The sequence below is a fragment of the Gadus chalcogrammus genome, chromosome 23 (assembly GCF_026213295.1).
Source record: "Gadus chalcogrammus isolate NIFS_2021 chromosome 23, NIFS_Gcha_1.0, whole genome shotgun sequence".
NCBI classification, from domain to species: domain Eukaryota; kingdom Metazoa; phylum Chordata; class Actinopteri; order Gadiformes; family Gadidae; genus Gadus; species Gadus chalcogrammus.
The window spans coordinates 12,819,252-12,837,797 of NC_079434.1; the positions used below are offsets into that span (position 1 = coordinate 12,819,252).

An 18,546-nucleotide genomic window follows, 5' to 3' on the forward strand; every position below is an offset into this window, starting at 1 on the left:
GGGGGCAGAGGGGCGGGGGGGGGGGGTGGACACGTGTCTGTGAGAGCCTCCGATGTGAGGTGCATATAGCGCTTGCCTACATTCATTAAGTGTTCACTTGTCTTTTAAAGGTCCAATGGCATGCTTCTTTATGGATGCTTTAATATAGATATTAGTGGGCCCCTAACACAGTATTTAAAGACGTTCCCGAAATTCAGCCGTGGTGCAGAATTACGGCCACTACGAGTCAGTCGCACATGATTGAGCTTTCCCCAAACACGCCGTTTCGGTGTCTGTAGCTTTAATGCAAATGAGGAGGAGAGAGGCGGGTCAAGGAGGAGGGTGGGGGTTGGGCCCAGAGCAGCTTGCGGCCACGGTACCATGCGCTCTATTTACAGTAGATGTATCGCAATGGCGAGGCACACACAGCCTTTGGCCGTGTTCTGTCAATATTCTAGAACACTCCGGGTGCTCCGGCGGGAGTCCTGGAGTTCTATGTCTAAATTATATCATATTATACATAGATATCTATATCATCATAATATATATTATCACGGCCAAAAGCTGTGTGCGCCTCCAGACGATATCATGAATCTCAAACGACTGTGTCGGGTTCACTGAGGTCTCTGGTTCTTCCACGTCCACATCAATCTGAAGTAGACTGAACCACGACATGGAGGAGAAAGGGATTGTTGTGTGCGATTGTGTACCGCAGTGTTTTGGTTTTACGAATAGGTTATGGGCCAATTGCTCTGTCAGTTAGCATTGCTGCGCTTTAAAACCGTACTCCTTAAAACTGAGGTTTTGGAGTTTAACACGCAGCTGCGCACGAGGTTGAACGTGATTGCTGTGTAACGACTCGTACAGGATCAGCTGATTCCCAGCTGACTCGGTTTAAACTGCTTGGAAACCGGAAGTACTCTGATTTCTATTATACCCCAGCAGATGCAGTCTTAACTTAATGGTGGATGCATTTTGTGCTATAATTACCAACAAAAACTTAATGGGAATGTAAAGTGAACTTTAATATAATAAAACGATCATAAATAAAAACGCTAATAATGTTGACATATATTATGAAATAGTCTTCTAGGCTACTTTCTGTGGAAATCTGAGTCTGGAATCTGCCCTCACCTACCTCAATCACCTACTCAATTACTTGTCATTGCTAACCATTTTAGTTAAGCATTGACCTTTTAATGTTTCGTTGAATGGTACGATCCTCTGTGCGTTCATTTATTTTTTTTACAGACAAATAATCTTTTCTTTGTAGAGTTTTAGTTGGGCACTTTAAGCAACTCCTATATCGTAGCCTGTATTGTACTGAAGGCCTATGTGGTGTAATAAGTGTAAATGTATCATACCTATTAATAATAATTCATAATACTAATTCTGTGTCTTCGTGTCGGTTATGATGGAGCCTTGTTTCATCCTGCAAACTGGTTTAGTCTCCTCTAAAACCACGTCAGTGTCGAGATTAGACTAACACGCACAAAATACGCCCTCTAGCGTCTAATATGAATTTCTCTGAAACGCAGCTGCAGGTTAAACCACAAGTATATATGACACAGCAATGGGGCTTAAGACGTCACGTGACTTCTTGAGTTTAAAACCGTATTAAACTCTCAAAAGTGGCTAAGCTAGCGACAGAGCAATTGCCCCTATAGGTCTCGGGCTAGGCTGTGTCACTAAAAAAAAAGCTGTCCATTCGCATCTCAGAGTGACGTAACTAGACACCAGACAGCGATAAAAAAAATAAAAAAAAAGGTCAAGTTCAATACAAAAATAACTTATTTTACGCAGTTTAAACGTACTAGTCTAAACTGCTTAAAATGGAAAGATATTCCAAGGTGTCCCATCTATTTCCTAGCCAGCGGACCCTAGTTTAAGGGGAAAACAACACAATTGACGGCAAGAGGTCACCATATTGTTGTTTTGACGAATCCTGCGCAGCCCGCCCCCCCTTTTGAAAATAATCTCCCGATTGAAATGCATTGGTTTAATATTGAATGAATTAGTAGTAGACCATGTAGCTATTATCGTTATAACAAGATCGGTATCTGACCATGAAAATCCACTTACACCAATCCAATCAACGAAGAGGGTTTTAACACCAAGTAACACAGTGTACTTTTTCTATGGGGAATGTGGTTCAGGTGTGACAATATTTAAATATTTATAATATATAAAACTAGCCTATACGTAGGCCTACAGCATATCATACATTTGACAGATAGAGTTAGACAATTATATGTATAGGGTTAGGCCGAATTCGGTTAAAATGCAGCCTCTGCCGGCCCGCAACTAGATCGTCTCGTTGTCTCGTTATATGCTTTATAAGTTAATTATATTTAAATTATTATAACCATGTTGTTATGTTAGCAGAGTCACACTCTCACGGCGGAATAATAATTCTAAATCATTTCTCTCTTTAGCCGTACTGGCGTAGTTCATTTGTGAACCACGAACAGACGCACGCTCTCCTAGAGCCAAGTGCAGAGAGAGGGAAAATGCCTGTGACATTCCCTTGTATGGTCACAGCAATGGCGCAACAGCGCCTCCTTTTGGTTCTGAACAGGTAACTACAGTTACATGCAATCATACATATATCATACATATATCAACACTCCCACTTATGAATGACATGTATACTGTACAACTTTAACATATTCAAATAAACAATCAAAAAGAACATGGCAGTCAAATGTCAAACATTTATAATCAAAAAGAGCATGGCCGTCAAATGTCCAACATTTATAATCAAAAATTACATGGCAGTCAAATGTCAAACATTTATAATCAAAAGGAGCATGGCAATCAAATGTCAAACATTTACACACCAAACATGATCCCTGCAAATTTCATTAGCTTGAGTTTGGATACAGGCTTGGTCATAGCATCTGCAACCATGTGGGACAGTACACAAGTGTCATCTTCTGTTCTCTTATGGTGGACCTAATGAAGTGATACTTAATGTCCACATGCTTACATCTCTGCCTGCACACAGGGTTCCTAACAAGTGCAATAGCACCCTGGTTCTCCTCATAAACAACAGTTTTCATGTACCCATAGGTAGTGGCGATTCTAGAAAATTGTACATGGGGTGGCAGAAGGGTGGCAAGTTAAATTCAAGGGTGGCAAATCACACACACAAAGTCAAGTCAAGTCAAGTCTTTTTATTGTTGGAAACACACATGCCTGGTGTCTATATGTATTTATTTATACCAATCGCTAATGAAAACAGTTAACATATTGTGTCTATCTTTCTGTTTGTCTATATTTTAAGTTTTGTGTGTCTGTCTGTGTGTCTGTCTGTCAGTCTTGCGTCTATCTACCCGTCCATCTCTACACAAAAGACTTAAAGATTCAGTGTGGTTCCCTTCGGATGATCCGCCCATCATCCGAGCACATCGGGAAACAGCCACTGAAAAGCCAATTTAATACTTATTTTCTCTCCCTTTGATTAATATTAAATCAATTTAATATTTGATTCATTTACATCACCTCGTTGTGATGGGTTGTCATTGTTAATATTCATAAGACTCAGAGCTACGAGGAAAGGGCTAGTGGATTCTCTGCCTGTGGAGTTGCGTGTTTGGGAGGTCCCATTGTGCGCCGGCTGGACTTGATGTGGTGTCGATCGTTTGAAAAGTAATTGTGTTGTCTGTTACCTGAGAGAAGGGCAACACCTCCTGCCTTTGCACTGTGAAAGCGTGTGTGTGTGTGTGTGTGTGTGTGTGTGTGTGTGTGTGTGTGTGTGTGTGTGTGTGTGTGTGTGTGTGTGTGTGTGTGTGTGTGTGTGTGTGTGTGTGTGTGTGTGTGTGTGTGCGCGCGTTTGGATCTGTCCGATCTCGAAACCCCACCGTCAATCGCAATCAGTGTGTCAATGGCGAGCACGCACTCGTCCACACACGAACACAACAGGCATGCAGATTAAGACACATGCGACCACCCATCACATTTTCTTGATTCAAGTTTCAGCTGTACTGTACCTTTTTTCATCACTGCAAGCGTACAGTTGGCTTGTCTCCAGTTCTTTGGCTTTCAAACCGTTTCTGTCTTCATTTGAATGAAGCGGCAGATGCGCACGGTGAGAAGAGAGCAAATAGGATTCATGGACTCAACCATTTTACAGGGGAGGGGGGACATAAAGATTTTAGTTCTTAAACTTAAACAAGTTACCAATGAGATCAACAGCTTCAGTAGCAAAAAATATAATACCATTCACTAAATGTATATTGGAGACACTTCTAACAACCTGGGTGGCAAGTGGGGTGGCAAGCATTTTTTGGGGGGTGGCAGCTGCCACCCCTTGCCACCCCGGTAGTTTCGCCACTTATACCTTTCAGTTGCTCCAAATAGATACACTCCTGTATTGTTAGAGCTAGAGCCATGTACTCGGCTTCGCACGTGGATAGTGGTACTGTGGGCTGCTTCTTAGTTTTCCATGAGACCAATGAGCTGTCTTTACTCATGCTCACACAATAACCACTTGTACTACGCCTGTCGCTGGCGTCTGACCCCCAGTCTGCGTCCCTGTATGTGCGAAGGCCTAGACCCTCACTGCTCTTTCTAAAACAGCTGTTTGTCTACAGTACCCCTGAGATAGCGCAAAACATGTTTCACTGTAACAAGTGCTCATCTGTGGGGTTAGCGAAATGCTGTGATAGTCTGCTTACCACAAAGCATAGGTCAGGTCTTTTACAGGTAGATGAGACTGCCGACAACTTCTCTGTACTTCTTTACATCAGCCATTTCAGGCGCATCCTCAGAATAGTCTTATCTTTTGGTCACATGGTGTCTCCCTAGTTCTACACTCCTGCATGTCAAAACGATTTAGGATCTTTCCAACATACTTCCCTTGTGACATCTTCACGCAGCCATCAGACGTCTCGCCATAATCCATCCCTGCCCTTGGGCTATATCCTTCACAAACCTGGCCTTGTACTGGTCATGTCCATAACTTTCCTCCTTAATCGAGTATACCCACCTACCTCCCACTGTCTTTCTGCCCTCTGGCAATGTAGTCATGGTAAAGGTCTGGTTGTCCTCTAAGGACTCAATCTCCTCGTCCATTGCTCTTTTCCACTTTCCTGATTCAGTTGATGTCATGGCCTCTTTCAAGGTCAGCGGCACACCACAAACTGCTCAGTAGCAATAGTCTATACTAGTGAGTGTACTTTCCTCCTCGTCACCATCTCCCTGAGTATAATCTCCCAGATACCCTGGGGGTCTCTGGTGGGATATTTTCCACTGCTTGAGGCCTGTGGCGTCACCCTAGGGTGCTTCTCGCCATCATCCTCTGGTGACTGTGGACCGCCAGTCTGTATGTCTGTGCTGAGGACACTGGGTTGTGGTGTCTCTCTCTCCTCACCATCTATTTTGGGGTCCAGCCCTAACTCCTGAGTCCCGTTCTCGCAGGTTGTCTTTGTATCTAACTTTACCAGCCTGGGCTTTTGCACTTTCCCTTTATTGGGGTAGTAATCTAGAAAGGCGGGACTGCCCTTGTCATGCCCTACAAAGAGTCCTCTCTCACACCTAGGATCTAGTTTACCTCTGTCCTGTTGGTAGGCGTAGCATCCTGACCCAAACTTGTGCATCTTGGCTAGATCCCTGTCAGTGCTGTATAAGGGGTAGTGCCTGTGACGAAAAACTGTAAGATATGATTAGCATTACAATTACGGAGAGACACTTTCATAAAGTTCTGAGTGTCTTCTAGTTTCGGTGTTCCTGAATCCTCGAACGCCAGACTTCCGAGCGCATGATGGTTGAAACTGGAACACGGAAATGAGGTAGGGTTTTTATGTGACGTCAAAGTTTGCCAGGTTGGTCCTAAATCCGCAATTATCATACAGGCATGCTCTCGTAGCTCTCTCCAAGTATAAGATATTGATTTATTTTTCGTAATCTGATCATATGATTATACATACTTACTTACTAGTCAATACAAAATGTTACAGCATGTTGTTCTTATTAGTAAAAAAAAAAAAATCATATTCGAGTGTATGAAAGAATTGCTGTTTTTTATATTGTTATTTATTTCTGAGGGCATAAGGCTCCTAAAAGAATAATTATTAACCATTAATTATGGTAAGGGGATAAGGTCAAAGAAACAATTTACAACCACCAACATTGAGCATGTTTAGTCTTTATAAAGTCTCTATAAGCCAGACACAAATTTACACACACTTAAAATAAATGTTTTCCACGGTTAATGACATCTTTGGTTGAATAAAATTCATCATTAAGTGTATATCTGGCATACTATGTCATTAGAAAAATACAACCAAGCTACTACTACTGCAGTAAAGGAGTTAATGTGGAGGACTTAAAGCGGTTTAGAATGGGCCTACATATGGGGGACCTAAGGCTGGAGAGTGACAAACCGGGGGTATACAGCGCAAGGCTAGTGTGTCATACCAGTAAATCCATTGTTCCACTCAGTGTTGACCCAACAGTAGACTGTATGTGAATGCATACCACCAACATGAGTGATCTCAATGCAAAAAAATTATTATATACGGAATTATTATATAATGCTAAAAATGTATTATGTACGGAAATTATATACGTGCATCGAAAAAAGTTTCGAAGCACCACCCCGGTTTGATTAAGGCAGGTCTCCTCCAGTTTAAAAGACAAGTGAACACTTAATAGATGTGGGCAAGCGCTATGCACTTCACACTGGAGGCTCTCATAGACACGCACACACACGCACACACACACGTGTCCACCCCCCCCGCCCCCCACCCTCAGCCATCACTCAGGTGAGCTGTAGCGGCCGGCGAACAGGATGCTCTTGCTGGGGTTGTGGCGGATGAAGAAGAGGAAGGGGTGGTCGGCGACGAATTGGGGGATAATCCTGATGCATCGCAGCATCATGATGGCAGCGGTGGCGGCGGCGGCCTCGGTGCCCTCCTCGTTGACCTCCACGAAGGCCTTGTGGACCACCTTGGACAGAACCAGGTCGTTGGCCGAGGACATGCCTATCGGAGAGGAGAAGGTGTTGAGGGGGTGTGGAGCTCTCTAGCACACTTGATACGGGGGCTGTGGGAGTGTTTCACTACCGCTGGCGCTGAACGAGTTTATCACTCACGACTGTGTGCTCAGGCGGTGCAGCCTCGGCAGTGGCAGCCGTTTATTCAATTGTTAGTTTTTTTAAACAACTTTAATACAGTTAAATGTGTCTATTGACGGATTCATTTATAATTTATTTATTTATATATATACATACAGTGCTTATAGTATCAAGCAAATTGGTTATTCCCTTCTTTTTTCTTAAAGAACGTAATACGGTCCCTTCCAATAGTGTATTTTTAAGATATATAATACAATTGGATCACGCGATCCGGCTGTGAGGTCCCTACCAGAGAAGTCACTGAGGCCCTGGTCGAAGGCGTCCACCATGCCCATGCTGACCAGCAGGTCTTTCATGTCGTAGGTCTGGGTCATCTTGAATCGCGGCAGGCCCACATTGACTTCACTCTGGTCCATCATGTCTGGTCGGGTCCATTCCATGAAGGTCTCGTAGGTCAGCATCGCTTCCAGCTGAAGGAAGACAATCGGTGGTTGATTTGACTGTTGGCGTGTGGGGTCTGATTCCATTGCAAGTGAGCCACCTGCTTTAGCTCGAATTCACTATGAACTAAAAAAAGATGATTGGCTCTCAGTTCGACGAGGAAGGGGAAGGGGGAGTGAGATGTGTTTCTCTGGGTAATGATGACATTACAGTTCACTGCCACTTTAACACTGGTCGTTCTTTTTACTGCGTGTACCTCTCTGCACTGTTCCTACCTTCTCCAGGCCGGTGGTGCCGTCCTCAATTTCCATAGGGAGGCAGATCAGCATGCTGAGTTCTTTGCCTTCATAGGGCAGCTCCAGGATCTTTACCAACACATTCAGAGTACGGTATTAATCCCAAAGGAAACTGTTTATAGCAATTTCTCAAGATAGAAAACTAGTAAGATATAAAAATGATTGGATATCATACATTGACATATATTTATTTATTTAAATAAAATGTATGGAATCAGTGCCAAGTATCACATTGTAATTATTCTGAAACAAAGAGGATTGCATTAGTTACAGATAATAAAGAATGAGCTTGGTGCACCACTAATTTAGTTAAACACTTACTGAATATTCGGCTGATAACCACTGATGGTTTGAATAGTACAATGCGTTTACCTTACCTGGCAATTGGCCTCAGGGATGAAGGCAAGTGGGAAAGTTGCTTTGTGGTGCATCATCTTCACCTTCTTAGTGTCTTTCTGAGGGTAAAACAAAAGACAAGCAGGGTTATGCATTCATAATATATATTTATTATTTATAATATTAATAATGATGCTAATTGGGATCAATTTTTATTATGTGCATTCAGCATATGTATTAAGAGAAACCACATATTGCCATGCTCATGGATTTTTCCTCAATGGATTTTAGCTGCTATTTGAAAGCCTTGCATCCCCCATATGGGAATACAAAAATAGAATGAACTACAAACAAGTGGAAAGAAATGGAAATGTTGATATAGAAATTGCAAATGGTCGGGTTGTTGGACCAAAGAAAATCTGTACAGTAGCAAAATGTGTGTACTGTCCTCTGCTAATTTGATCCATAGTATGCGATCAAGGTAGCCTGCATCCTGCATTGCCATTCAAGGGAGTTTCTGCTCCTCTTTTGATTGATAAGGTTATAGTCCATAAAATCGAATCTAAGGTGTGGCTTGCCGTATTTCTCTTTCTAATCACAAGGATGATGAACGTTTGTTGGCCTGATTTGAATTTGATAATTCAAGAATGTGATGCATCAGCAGACTCAAGACATTATTTTTGGGGTGTGCTCTGTGTTGCAACACCCGTCTGTCACACTGCAGCTCCTCTTTGTGTGGAAGTAAGGGTGTGTCCTTCCCATTCATTATGGTTCTCTTTCAGCATATACATTCAAGAATGTGATGCATCAGCAGACTCAAGACATTATTTTGGGGGTGTGCTCTGTGTTGCAACACCTCAACAGGGCCAAGCCCTGTTGAGGTCACACCCGTCTGTCACGCTGCAGCTCCTCTTTGTGTGGAAGTAAGGGTCTGTCCTTCCCATTCATTATGGTTCTCTTTCAGCATATACATGTACTGTATGTGGCAAGACTGGTTCTTACGCAGACGATGACCATTTTGAAAACAGCTCTGAATTAAAAGAGAGAGTGATATTTTAACAAAATGTGTCAAGCACGTGTTAGAAAAAGCAGCAATTGTATGTTTCTTAGATGTATGGAGATCAATTCTCTGTTCACCAAACGTATTTATCCCCCTTTTCACGGACACCTGAAGCTTGTTATTCAAGGAAATATAAACTTCTCTCAAATGTTCCACATCTCTGACTCAAATCCCAACCGGACACTATAACGTTTCCCAGGCATGGAGGGCTGGCTGTTGCAAGTCATAGCCTGCAATCTGCAACCATTAGGTTGAGTTGTGGTGGGTGTCAGTGCCAAGATGGCAGTGGTGAACTGGCCCACCCTTGGCTCCGGTCTTGCAGCGCTACCTTGTTCAGTTTGAAGGCAGTCTCCTTGGTGGCTTCCTCCTTGAACTGCTTGTCCCACTTTCCCTTGAAGTAGATTGCGTTGACCAGCACCAACCTGGTCAGCGAGTCAACCACACCAGGTACCAACAGGTCCTTGATTTTATCTAGGTGAACAAAGAAAAAGAATCAAAAGAAGGAAAGAAAATGCAGCATTTTGGTGGAAACTTCCAATTGAATGCGTAAGGTCGCAATGTGTAAGAATGAACCCCTCTCAGTGAGTATACGGGGACGTTCAGAATGCTAAAACTCAATGACAGGGTTTTATCCACTCAATGGATGGGAAACTCATTGTTAGGGTTAACCCTAACCCTTGAAAACCAAGAGAGAGGTATAGGCTGGCCAGAATTTAAATAATTTATTTTATATCATGTATAAGATAATACCATTATTGAAACAACTATCGATAACATTGTCAGGGTAGCTTTAAGATACCAACTAGTTGAAACACATTGCGACTTCAAGATAACACAATAAGAGACACACGTACTACTCGCACACATACACAATGTATGTGTGTTTGTTTGCATATGTGTGTTAGTGTCCCACCTTGTGTCTGTTTCTCCACCCAGGTGTTTATCTCCACCCTGGCCTCCTCTGCCTTGGCTTTGAAGTCCACAGACTGAAGGTCTGCCTGGTAGTACTTCCTGGTTTCATCCAGGAACTCCTGGAAACATTCAACCAATCCCCCACATGTAGCTTATCACAATACATTACATAATACCTATAAATGGAGGATAAATAGGTCCAGGTCATGTATGGAAAGTCACATGATGAGATGATGAGACACCTTTTATTTGTATTAACGTATTCATGCGATCATTCATCAATGATGCAATTAGTGCTAGGCAACAATTAAATATGATCATTTATCGTCTTTGAGTTGTGTTCTGTGTACCCAGTGTTAACTAATTACGAGTAGAATTGAGTAGAAAAAATAAAAACCTATCCTACCTATAATACCTACCTACCATACCTTGAATTACTGTACAGAAAAGAAGAATAGAACGGCATTTTTGATATTTAATCCTCACCTGAACAAACTGGAAAGTCTTCTCTCCATACAGCCTGTTGGCCAGACTGAGGGAGTACAGCGCGTCTGGCTTGTTCAGCTCGCTCAGTAGTTTGCAGAAGCTGGCGTTGATGTCCTCTTCGCCCTTCTGATGTTGCAGCGCCTACATCGTACAGAGTATGTGTGTGGGGAGGGGAGGGGAGGGGGAGAAACACAACGTAAGACCAGTGGTCTTAGACCACTGTCTGAGAGAGGAGAGGTTGCGTGAGAGATTGCTGCTTCCCCTGTCCACCAGCAAGATGATGCACAGCTGCGTTCCACCACCCGAATGCTCACACAAAACAGACTAGAATGCCATGTACTTTGATAGAGCCCACATAGGCAAGGCAGAGTCAAACATTTGCTAAACTTGAGGAAAATGACAGAGAGGGAAATTGTAGAAATATGTAAAGTTACATTATTGAGAAGAGCTGAGGTGAGTCTGAAGTTTTCACAAGCTCAATCGGTCTAGCAATAACAACGATTGGCGCTTCCAGTATTTTTCTTACAGAAACAGCAAGAAAGAAACAGTCAAACACAGCATACACACTCAACAAGTCCCGCATTGGGAATGAAGGCACCCCATTAGTAAAGAAGCATTCATGTTACACAGCATCCCATCGCATCTCATAACATCCCAGAAAATCTCCACTGGCTCTCTGGCCTCTTGACCTGCAGCCCGTTCAAAAGACATGCACACAACGTCATAGCAGTGCAACGGAAGAGAAGAAGGAGCCATGTTATTTCCCTGGGGATAATAACGCTTTGGTTGACTCCAAAAGACCCTGATCAGCCACCTGTTAGTGTAACTTAAGCTAGCGACAAAATCCAAAATGGCCCCGTTTGAGGTTTTGGCTCCTGGTACCATCCTCTTGAGCAGAAACGGTGGCAGAAAGGTGGTGGGCGCCCTCTGCTGCATCTGCATCTGTGCCAGTGCTGGAAGAGCCTGCTGCTGGGGTCCCTCTGCCTCAGAGAAGCAGAGCACCTGGGGGGGTTCGGCAGGGACTTGTGGTCACGAGGACGGCTGGGGTGTGTGTGTGTGTGTGTGTGTGTGTGTGTGTGTGTGTGTGTGTGTGTGTGTGTGTGTGTGTGTGTGTGTGTGTGTGTGTGTGTGTGTGTGTGTGTGTGTGTGTGTGTGTGTGTGTGTGTGTGTGTGTGTGTGTGTGCTTATAAGCATGCATTAACATGCAAAAATTGACAAAATACAATTAAACAGTTGAAGTCAAGAGGATGGCTGTGCAGTTCAACAGTGTGCCCGCTTTTGTGTGTGTGTGTGTGTGTGTTTGTGTGCGTGCGTGTGGTTGCTAGTGAGTATTTGCAAGCACACATGAAAAAAAAAGAAACAACTCTGTCAATAGGCCGTGGCATGCTTAACCCTCAATGTTGGTGGACAGGTTAAGGACCAAAGTAGGTCACTGGGTTTTACGGCATTCAACTCCTCGGGAGGACTCCGGTGACTCAAAGCCCCTCCTTGCATTCATCACTCATTGCATACCTTTCTCTGTCAGTCGATCTTCTCTTTTTTTACACATTTACATTAAGGCACACATGGCTTCTTTTACTAGCGTCAACGGAAGATAAGGAGAGGCAAGCTCTTGATAACAACCAACTAGAAAGAGAACACTTATCCATACAACAAGGTCTAACCCCATGGTTGTGCAAGACACCTGAGCTTAGTTAACAAGTTGAATTAACTGCATGAATACTACTCTAATGTGCTGTTAAACATGCTACCTACAGTGAAGGGGGGGACCTCACTAACCACCAAGAGCTTGCATCCCCTATAAACAGCAAAACTTAAATCCTACGGAAAACCGTAACATACACAGTCATACATATTGTGAAAGAGCGAAAAGAGGGATGGGCAAATGTCTTTGTGGAATACAACTACTACTGTTTGTAGTAGGTTTATTGGTTTATTGGCATTACACATCTGGTGTGTGTGTGTGTGTGTGTGTGTGTGTGTGTGTGTGTGTGTGTGTGTGTGTGTGTGTGTGTGTGTGTGTGTGTGTGTGTGTGTGTGTGTGTGTGTGTGTGTGTGTGTGTGTTTTGTTGCTATAGTAACATAACATATGAAAAGGGAGTGGGGGATCACAGAACAGTCAGCATTGTGCTGACTGTGAGATAAACCTACAATGATTCATACTGAAAAAGGCTGAATAGGATTGCAACCATGTTGATTTTTAAAAAGGGCAGGTCATGAGACAGGTGAGATCATGAGCAGGATACATAACCTTCAGTGGTAACACTGAAGGTTACACTTTGGTTCACTTTGATAACACATTGATAGTATTCTAAAACAATGATTTCTAAATGAATGGTCCTAACCTAAAAAGGGAAATATTATGCATATCATTTCATTTATTTTTCTTTACTTTTATATTTCTGTATACTATTACTCAACAAGAATGTTGCGACATGCCTTTACCAACTTAATTACACTTAACCTATGGAATAAACCCATACATTCACTGTGTAAAATGATTTAATTGTGTAAATCATTTTCCCAAATACATCCACTTCAAATGGTGCATCCAAACTAATTATGCTACATACTTTCACGTATTAGGTGTGCGTGCGCGTGTGCTTGCTCGTGTGCGTGCGTGTATACCTCTGACATCTGTGTGGAGGTGTTCCCCCGTGCACCCAGCAGCACCATGGCCAAGGCCGAAGAAATGCTGAGAGGAGAGTAGAAGACATTGCCAGACTTGTTTTCCTCCGTGATCTTTTTGAACAACGCCAGGGTAAAGGTGGTGTTGGCCTCAGTCAAAGGGGTTGAGGATGCCATTGTGTCTGATACAAAGAAAGAAACGTGAGAGAATAATGAAACAGTAACTATGTTGTATCCACTATGTCTGGAATTCACAAAATGCCCTGTCGGTCAAACATAAAAGAGGAAGAGGAACACAAGAGAAAACACATACAAGTGAACAGTGCGAAGTTTTCCTTAATACCACCATTTACATAGCCCTTGTAACAAAAGTACAGCTGTCATTTCAATTTGCGACATTGTAAAGTAAATGTTTAGAACTCCTATTACTTTAGCATTTCACATGTCAGGAAGTGCTACCTATTCTAATCTAACGTTGCTATTTATCATGTATCCAAACTCCCACACACGTACACACTTACTTTACACAATCCTAATAAGACATAATAAATCGACCTATATATGCCTATAAATATATAACACTAACTTAAAAAGAGTTAAAGCCATGAGAGAGTTAGTCTTTCAACGTCATATGAACTACTTACGCAGTGTGTTCCTGTCCTTGACAAGCGATAGGTAAAGGTAAGAAAAGAGTCTAATGTCGATAATGTCGATGGTATTCGGAAACGCCCATAACCTTTTACTCAAGCCAATCGTTGGCCAACGCCAACGAACCTGTCAGGAGTGCTTCCTGAATTGTCATTGGGTTTCGAGTTCTACGGCAAGCCGATTGGAAAAAAATAAATCGTTATTACCTACGCGGGTTTAAATAGCAATTGTTTGAAAAGATACTACACAATGCTTTATACTAGGACTATTCTATGTGTGCCAACTGCCTTCTTTTATTATATCCAAATACAATAGGCAGCTGTGCATCGTTTTACTTTTTAATATGTAGTGAGTCATTTGCAGCTAATCATGGGAGCAGCAAATAACAGGAGTTGAAAACTCAGAAAACCACTAATACAACTAGACGTCTATTCAGAATACAACAAGTTTAGTTTCTGAGTAGACCTTTATTTATAAAACAGAGATCATCGAACTCCGGCTGAGGAGAGAGAGCGACAGGCGTCAGCATCCGTTTGGAAAGGAGAGAGGAACAAATACTGTCATCTATATCTCACACACACGCACACACTAAACTGTGACCAGTTTAGTTAAACTGTGAACAGTTCAGTTAAACTTGAACTGAAAAAAAAAAATGACAATGTACCCTACATATAAACTGGTGGGTCAATTCATAACATGATAATCCAGTCAACGATGAAAGATAATGCAGGAGATACACATTAGTTAAAATTGTAAATGCATGATCAACAATGAATTAACGTGATGTTGAATTAGGGTTAAGGAGTGGATAGTGAATTTTGGACAACAATGGACTTGATGAAGCTTTGGGGCTACTCTTCTCTGGAAATGATACTCCCTTCTTTGGAAATTATACCATGTCATGAGTCTCCTGGATTGTGATTAATATAACATTCCTGAGACACAAATCATGACACAGAACGCAAAGTAACGGCACTGAAACAACAAAAGCCTTAGAATATAACAAAACATTGTTTACATCATTGGCCTGAACAATACTTTTTTTTCTTCCTCCATGGGCCCCTGACGCCGTCTGGGCCCCGGGCAGCTGCACCTGTTGCACCGCCGATTTTTACTCCACTAACTCCCTCATCATGCAAAATTAGACCGTCCGCACGGGAGCCAGCGTGGGGTTGGTGCTCCCGTTGTTGTCGGTGGGTTCAGGCCGACGTGAAAAAGCCCACCACCTGCGTGGGGACTTCAGCCAACACACTCCGGGCCAGGGCCTCTGGGGGGGCCTGGATCAGGGAGGAGACATGACACATCGGGGGGTTTGATATCGTACACGAGGACCAGAAGCACATATCCAAAAGCACTTAACAGCAACAGAGTCAATTAATGAACTTGAGGAAGGGGTGGGCGGTCTACATGCAGTGAATGAATGAATGCTGTAGTCAAACCGCACTCCAGTTACAGCTGTCACTCTCTGGCTCTCCCCAAGTACCTGTGTCTGTCAATACATGTACAGTATGCTTGTTGCAGTTGACCTCTAAGCATGAAACATCTAAAGACAATAGATAAATTAGACAATACATAAATTAGACACTTAGACACACAATAGATAAATTAGACAATAGATAAATTAGACACAAATTAGACACAATAGATAAATTAGACACAAATAGGCGCCAAATAACAATGTATTATAAAAACTTTCACTTTGCTGGTTAATATATGCTTGCATTAATAATGCAGGTTATAAAGGCAGCCTAAAACGAATGTTTAAAAACGTTGGTAGCCAAGCCAGTATGTCACAGTTTCACTGATATTTGAATGAAATCTTACAAGGCCTCGAACAGATACAAAAGAGAAAAGATAACCAGGGCAATGGCAAGGGCAAGGGTCACCCTTCTAAACAATGAAAGAAAATCGTCTCAAAAATGACATCTGAATGGGAAAGGGGGTGGCATCCACATGGAGACGTACAAAAAACGCTTCTGAGCTTAAGGACAGAAAGTCATGCATGGACTGAGGGAGAAAGGTATGAAGGTATTATTGTAGCAAAAGTCTTTAGCACCTGTTACTGCAGAAGTTGCCAAAAAAAACATAGATAAAAAAAAAAAATTGAATCCCCCCCATCGCCCAAATGATTCGAAAATATGATTTAAGAGCCGGTTTGAACCGGTAAAATGATAGTCACCAGATATCACGCGATCACCAGATAGATAGGCTAGTGGTACATACCCACCTGCAAAGAGTATGCTGCATCTCTATAGGTCCATGTCTGGCAATGCGTGTCCCGTGTCCTTGCTCTCTGTCCAAGAGCCAGTGCGGCGACTGGTGGTCATTAGGGGCAAGTGGGGCTCGGCCCCACCTACTCTCACAAGAAAAAAATAAAAGAAAAAGAAAAAATAAATTAATTTATATATATATATATATATATATATATATATATATATATATATATATATATATGTATATGTATATGTATATGTATATGTATATATATATATTTATGTATATATATATATGTATATGTATATATATATATATATATATATATATATATATATATATATATATATATATATATATACATATATATATATATATATATATATATATACATATATATATATACATATATATATATATATATACATATATATATATATATATATATATATATATATATATATATATACATATATATATAAAAAAAAATATCTCCCCGGAAAGTACTAGAAAATAAAAAGTTCGGCGCTTTTATTTAATTTTTAGTCGACCCTGGCTTGCCTCTTCCGGCTGAGTTCCTCTGGAGGGGCAAGGGGCTCTAGCCCATGCTCTGACAGCCCAATGCAATGTGTATGGAGTGGCGAAGTCCCGCCCCTTCCGGTAGAGCTCATGGGACCTATGAGATCGAAAAATATGAATGGGTGTCAATGGAGAGAAAATAATTATTTTCTGGTCCCAGTCTTTATATGCCCTGGATTACACATATGTTGTTTGTGGATTTAAATGATAATTTTTCATGCAAAGAAAACTAAACATTTTCGTGAAGAAGTTTGATCATTTTAGGTTTTATTTGAGGCCGCTTCTTGAACTACAGCTCTTCGCTGCCCTCGACGCATATGATATACGTCACCACACCCGCACTTGGAACTCGGCACAGAGATGGCGATCTCTCTGCTCCACTTCACCACTTTTTTTCAAGGCGAGGATAAAAGCATAGAAAGAGGTGAAAACCACTATAATTTGGGGCATGTGGAGAGTTTTAGTTATGTGCCATCTCTGTGCCGAGTTCCAAGTGCGGGTGTGATGACGTGTATCATATGCGTCGAGTGCAGCGAAGAGCTGTAGTTCACAAAGCGGCCTCTCATAAAACCTAAAATTATCCAACTTCTTCAGGAAAAAAATTTGTTTTCTTTGCATGAAAAATTATCATTTAAATCCACAAACAACATATGTGTAATCCTGGGCATATAAAGACTGGGACCAGAAAATAATTATTTTCTCTCCATTGACACCCATTCATATTTTTCGATCTCATAGGTCCCATGCGCTCTAACGGAAGGGGCGTGACTTCGCCACTCCATTGGACTTGAAACATTGAAATGCGCATGCTCAGAGTGTTTCTCTGTTGAAGTGGACGGAGATTATTTTACGTCCTGGTGGGGCTAGCCCCACCGGGACCACAATGGACATATATGGTTCGTTCCACTACAGCGTCATTTGGTTTTTCACAGTTCATTGGCTGTAGGGTGAGGCAAGTGATGAGTCATGACTCGTGTGACCTCCCACCTCACCTCACGTGCCGCTCGAAGGAGAAGGATAACTTTGCTAACAAACATGCCGGAGGCACACAACAAGAATGTGGTAGGTAGATCATCTATTGGAGCACAGATTTGAGACCCTTAGTCTGGAGGAAAAATTAAAGGTAAAACGCCTTATGTCTTGTGCTCTTCAGTCTATTTATGTTTTCCCAGTCTTATATGTTCCCACTGCTGGCCTGCGCCTTGTAGTGGTGGCGAGTGGGCTTTAAACCAAGACAGGCCATTCTGAATCTTTTCTTTCACAGCTATTTTCTTTGATTTCTCCTCCAGGACACTGCTTAGGCCTATGGGAGGTGTACTCCATGGTGAAATGATATTGGGTTTTATAGTAGCTCTTACAGCTGTTTGCAGTAGTATCATTTTATTCTGAGGTTTACGGGAAGCTTAGTTTAAAGTTTAAAAACTTTTAAAAACTATACTTTCATTCTTGCAATGTTTTGATGTCAGCAATAAAAGATTAAAAGCTGCACTAATGTACTTTATTAATTTAATATATATAACTGATACATGGAGAACAGTCCCTTAGTTAAAAAACAAAAAGCCCAGCATACTGAATAGTGTTAAAGTACGTCCACACCAGAAGCGAATTGAGCGACCAAATCGCCGGAAGTCATTCACTTTCTATGGGCAAGAGCGACCAACGCTACCAGCGGCCAAAGTTGAGCGACCAGAGCGTCAAAAAGAAGTTGAAAACGTTTTAACTTTATGCAAATGACTATGACGCGCCTCAGCGGCCAAACACTGACAGCCAATCGGAATGTAGACGCTCTTCGCTTGCGTGGATCCCAGGGAACACCGGCAGGCACTTTGGTTCCTACCTACCTTTATTCACTCACTGAACAAAATGTCGGCGGAAGTATTAATCGCGGC

General features: G+C 42.1%; 1 protein-coding gene across 2 annotated transcripts; it reads right to left on the minus strand.

Annotated features, from left to right (window-relative positions):
• Positions 1-5,970: 5,970 nt before the first annotated feature.
• On the minus strand, positions 5,971-14,014 carry LOC130377365 (leukocyte elastase inhibitor-like). 2 transcript variants are annotated; one of them, XM_056584463.1, is made up of 10 exons: positions 13,861-14,014; positions 13,217-13,398; positions 11,471-11,590; positions 10,589-10,729; positions 10,104-10,221; positions 9,519-9,661; positions 8,172-8,249; positions 7,774-7,863; positions 7,347-7,527; positions 5,971-6,965 (listed from the first exon to the last, which is right to left on the minus strand). In XM_056584463.1, the coding sequence occupies exons 2-10, from the start codon at positions 13,391-13,393 to the stop codon at positions 6,739-6,741; spliced, it is 1,275 nt and encodes a 424-aa protein (XP_056440438.1). In that variant the 5' UTR covers positions 13,394-13,398; positions 13,861-14,014; the 3' UTR covers positions 5,971-6,738. The 2 variants fall into 2 exon arrangements, with proteins under 2 accessions (XP_056440438.1, XP_056440440.1); XM_056584465.1 differs by lacking the exon at positions 11,471-11,590 and having other exon boundaries at positions 5,974-6,965.
• Between the last annotated feature and the right edge of the window lie 4,532 nt (positions 14,015-18,546).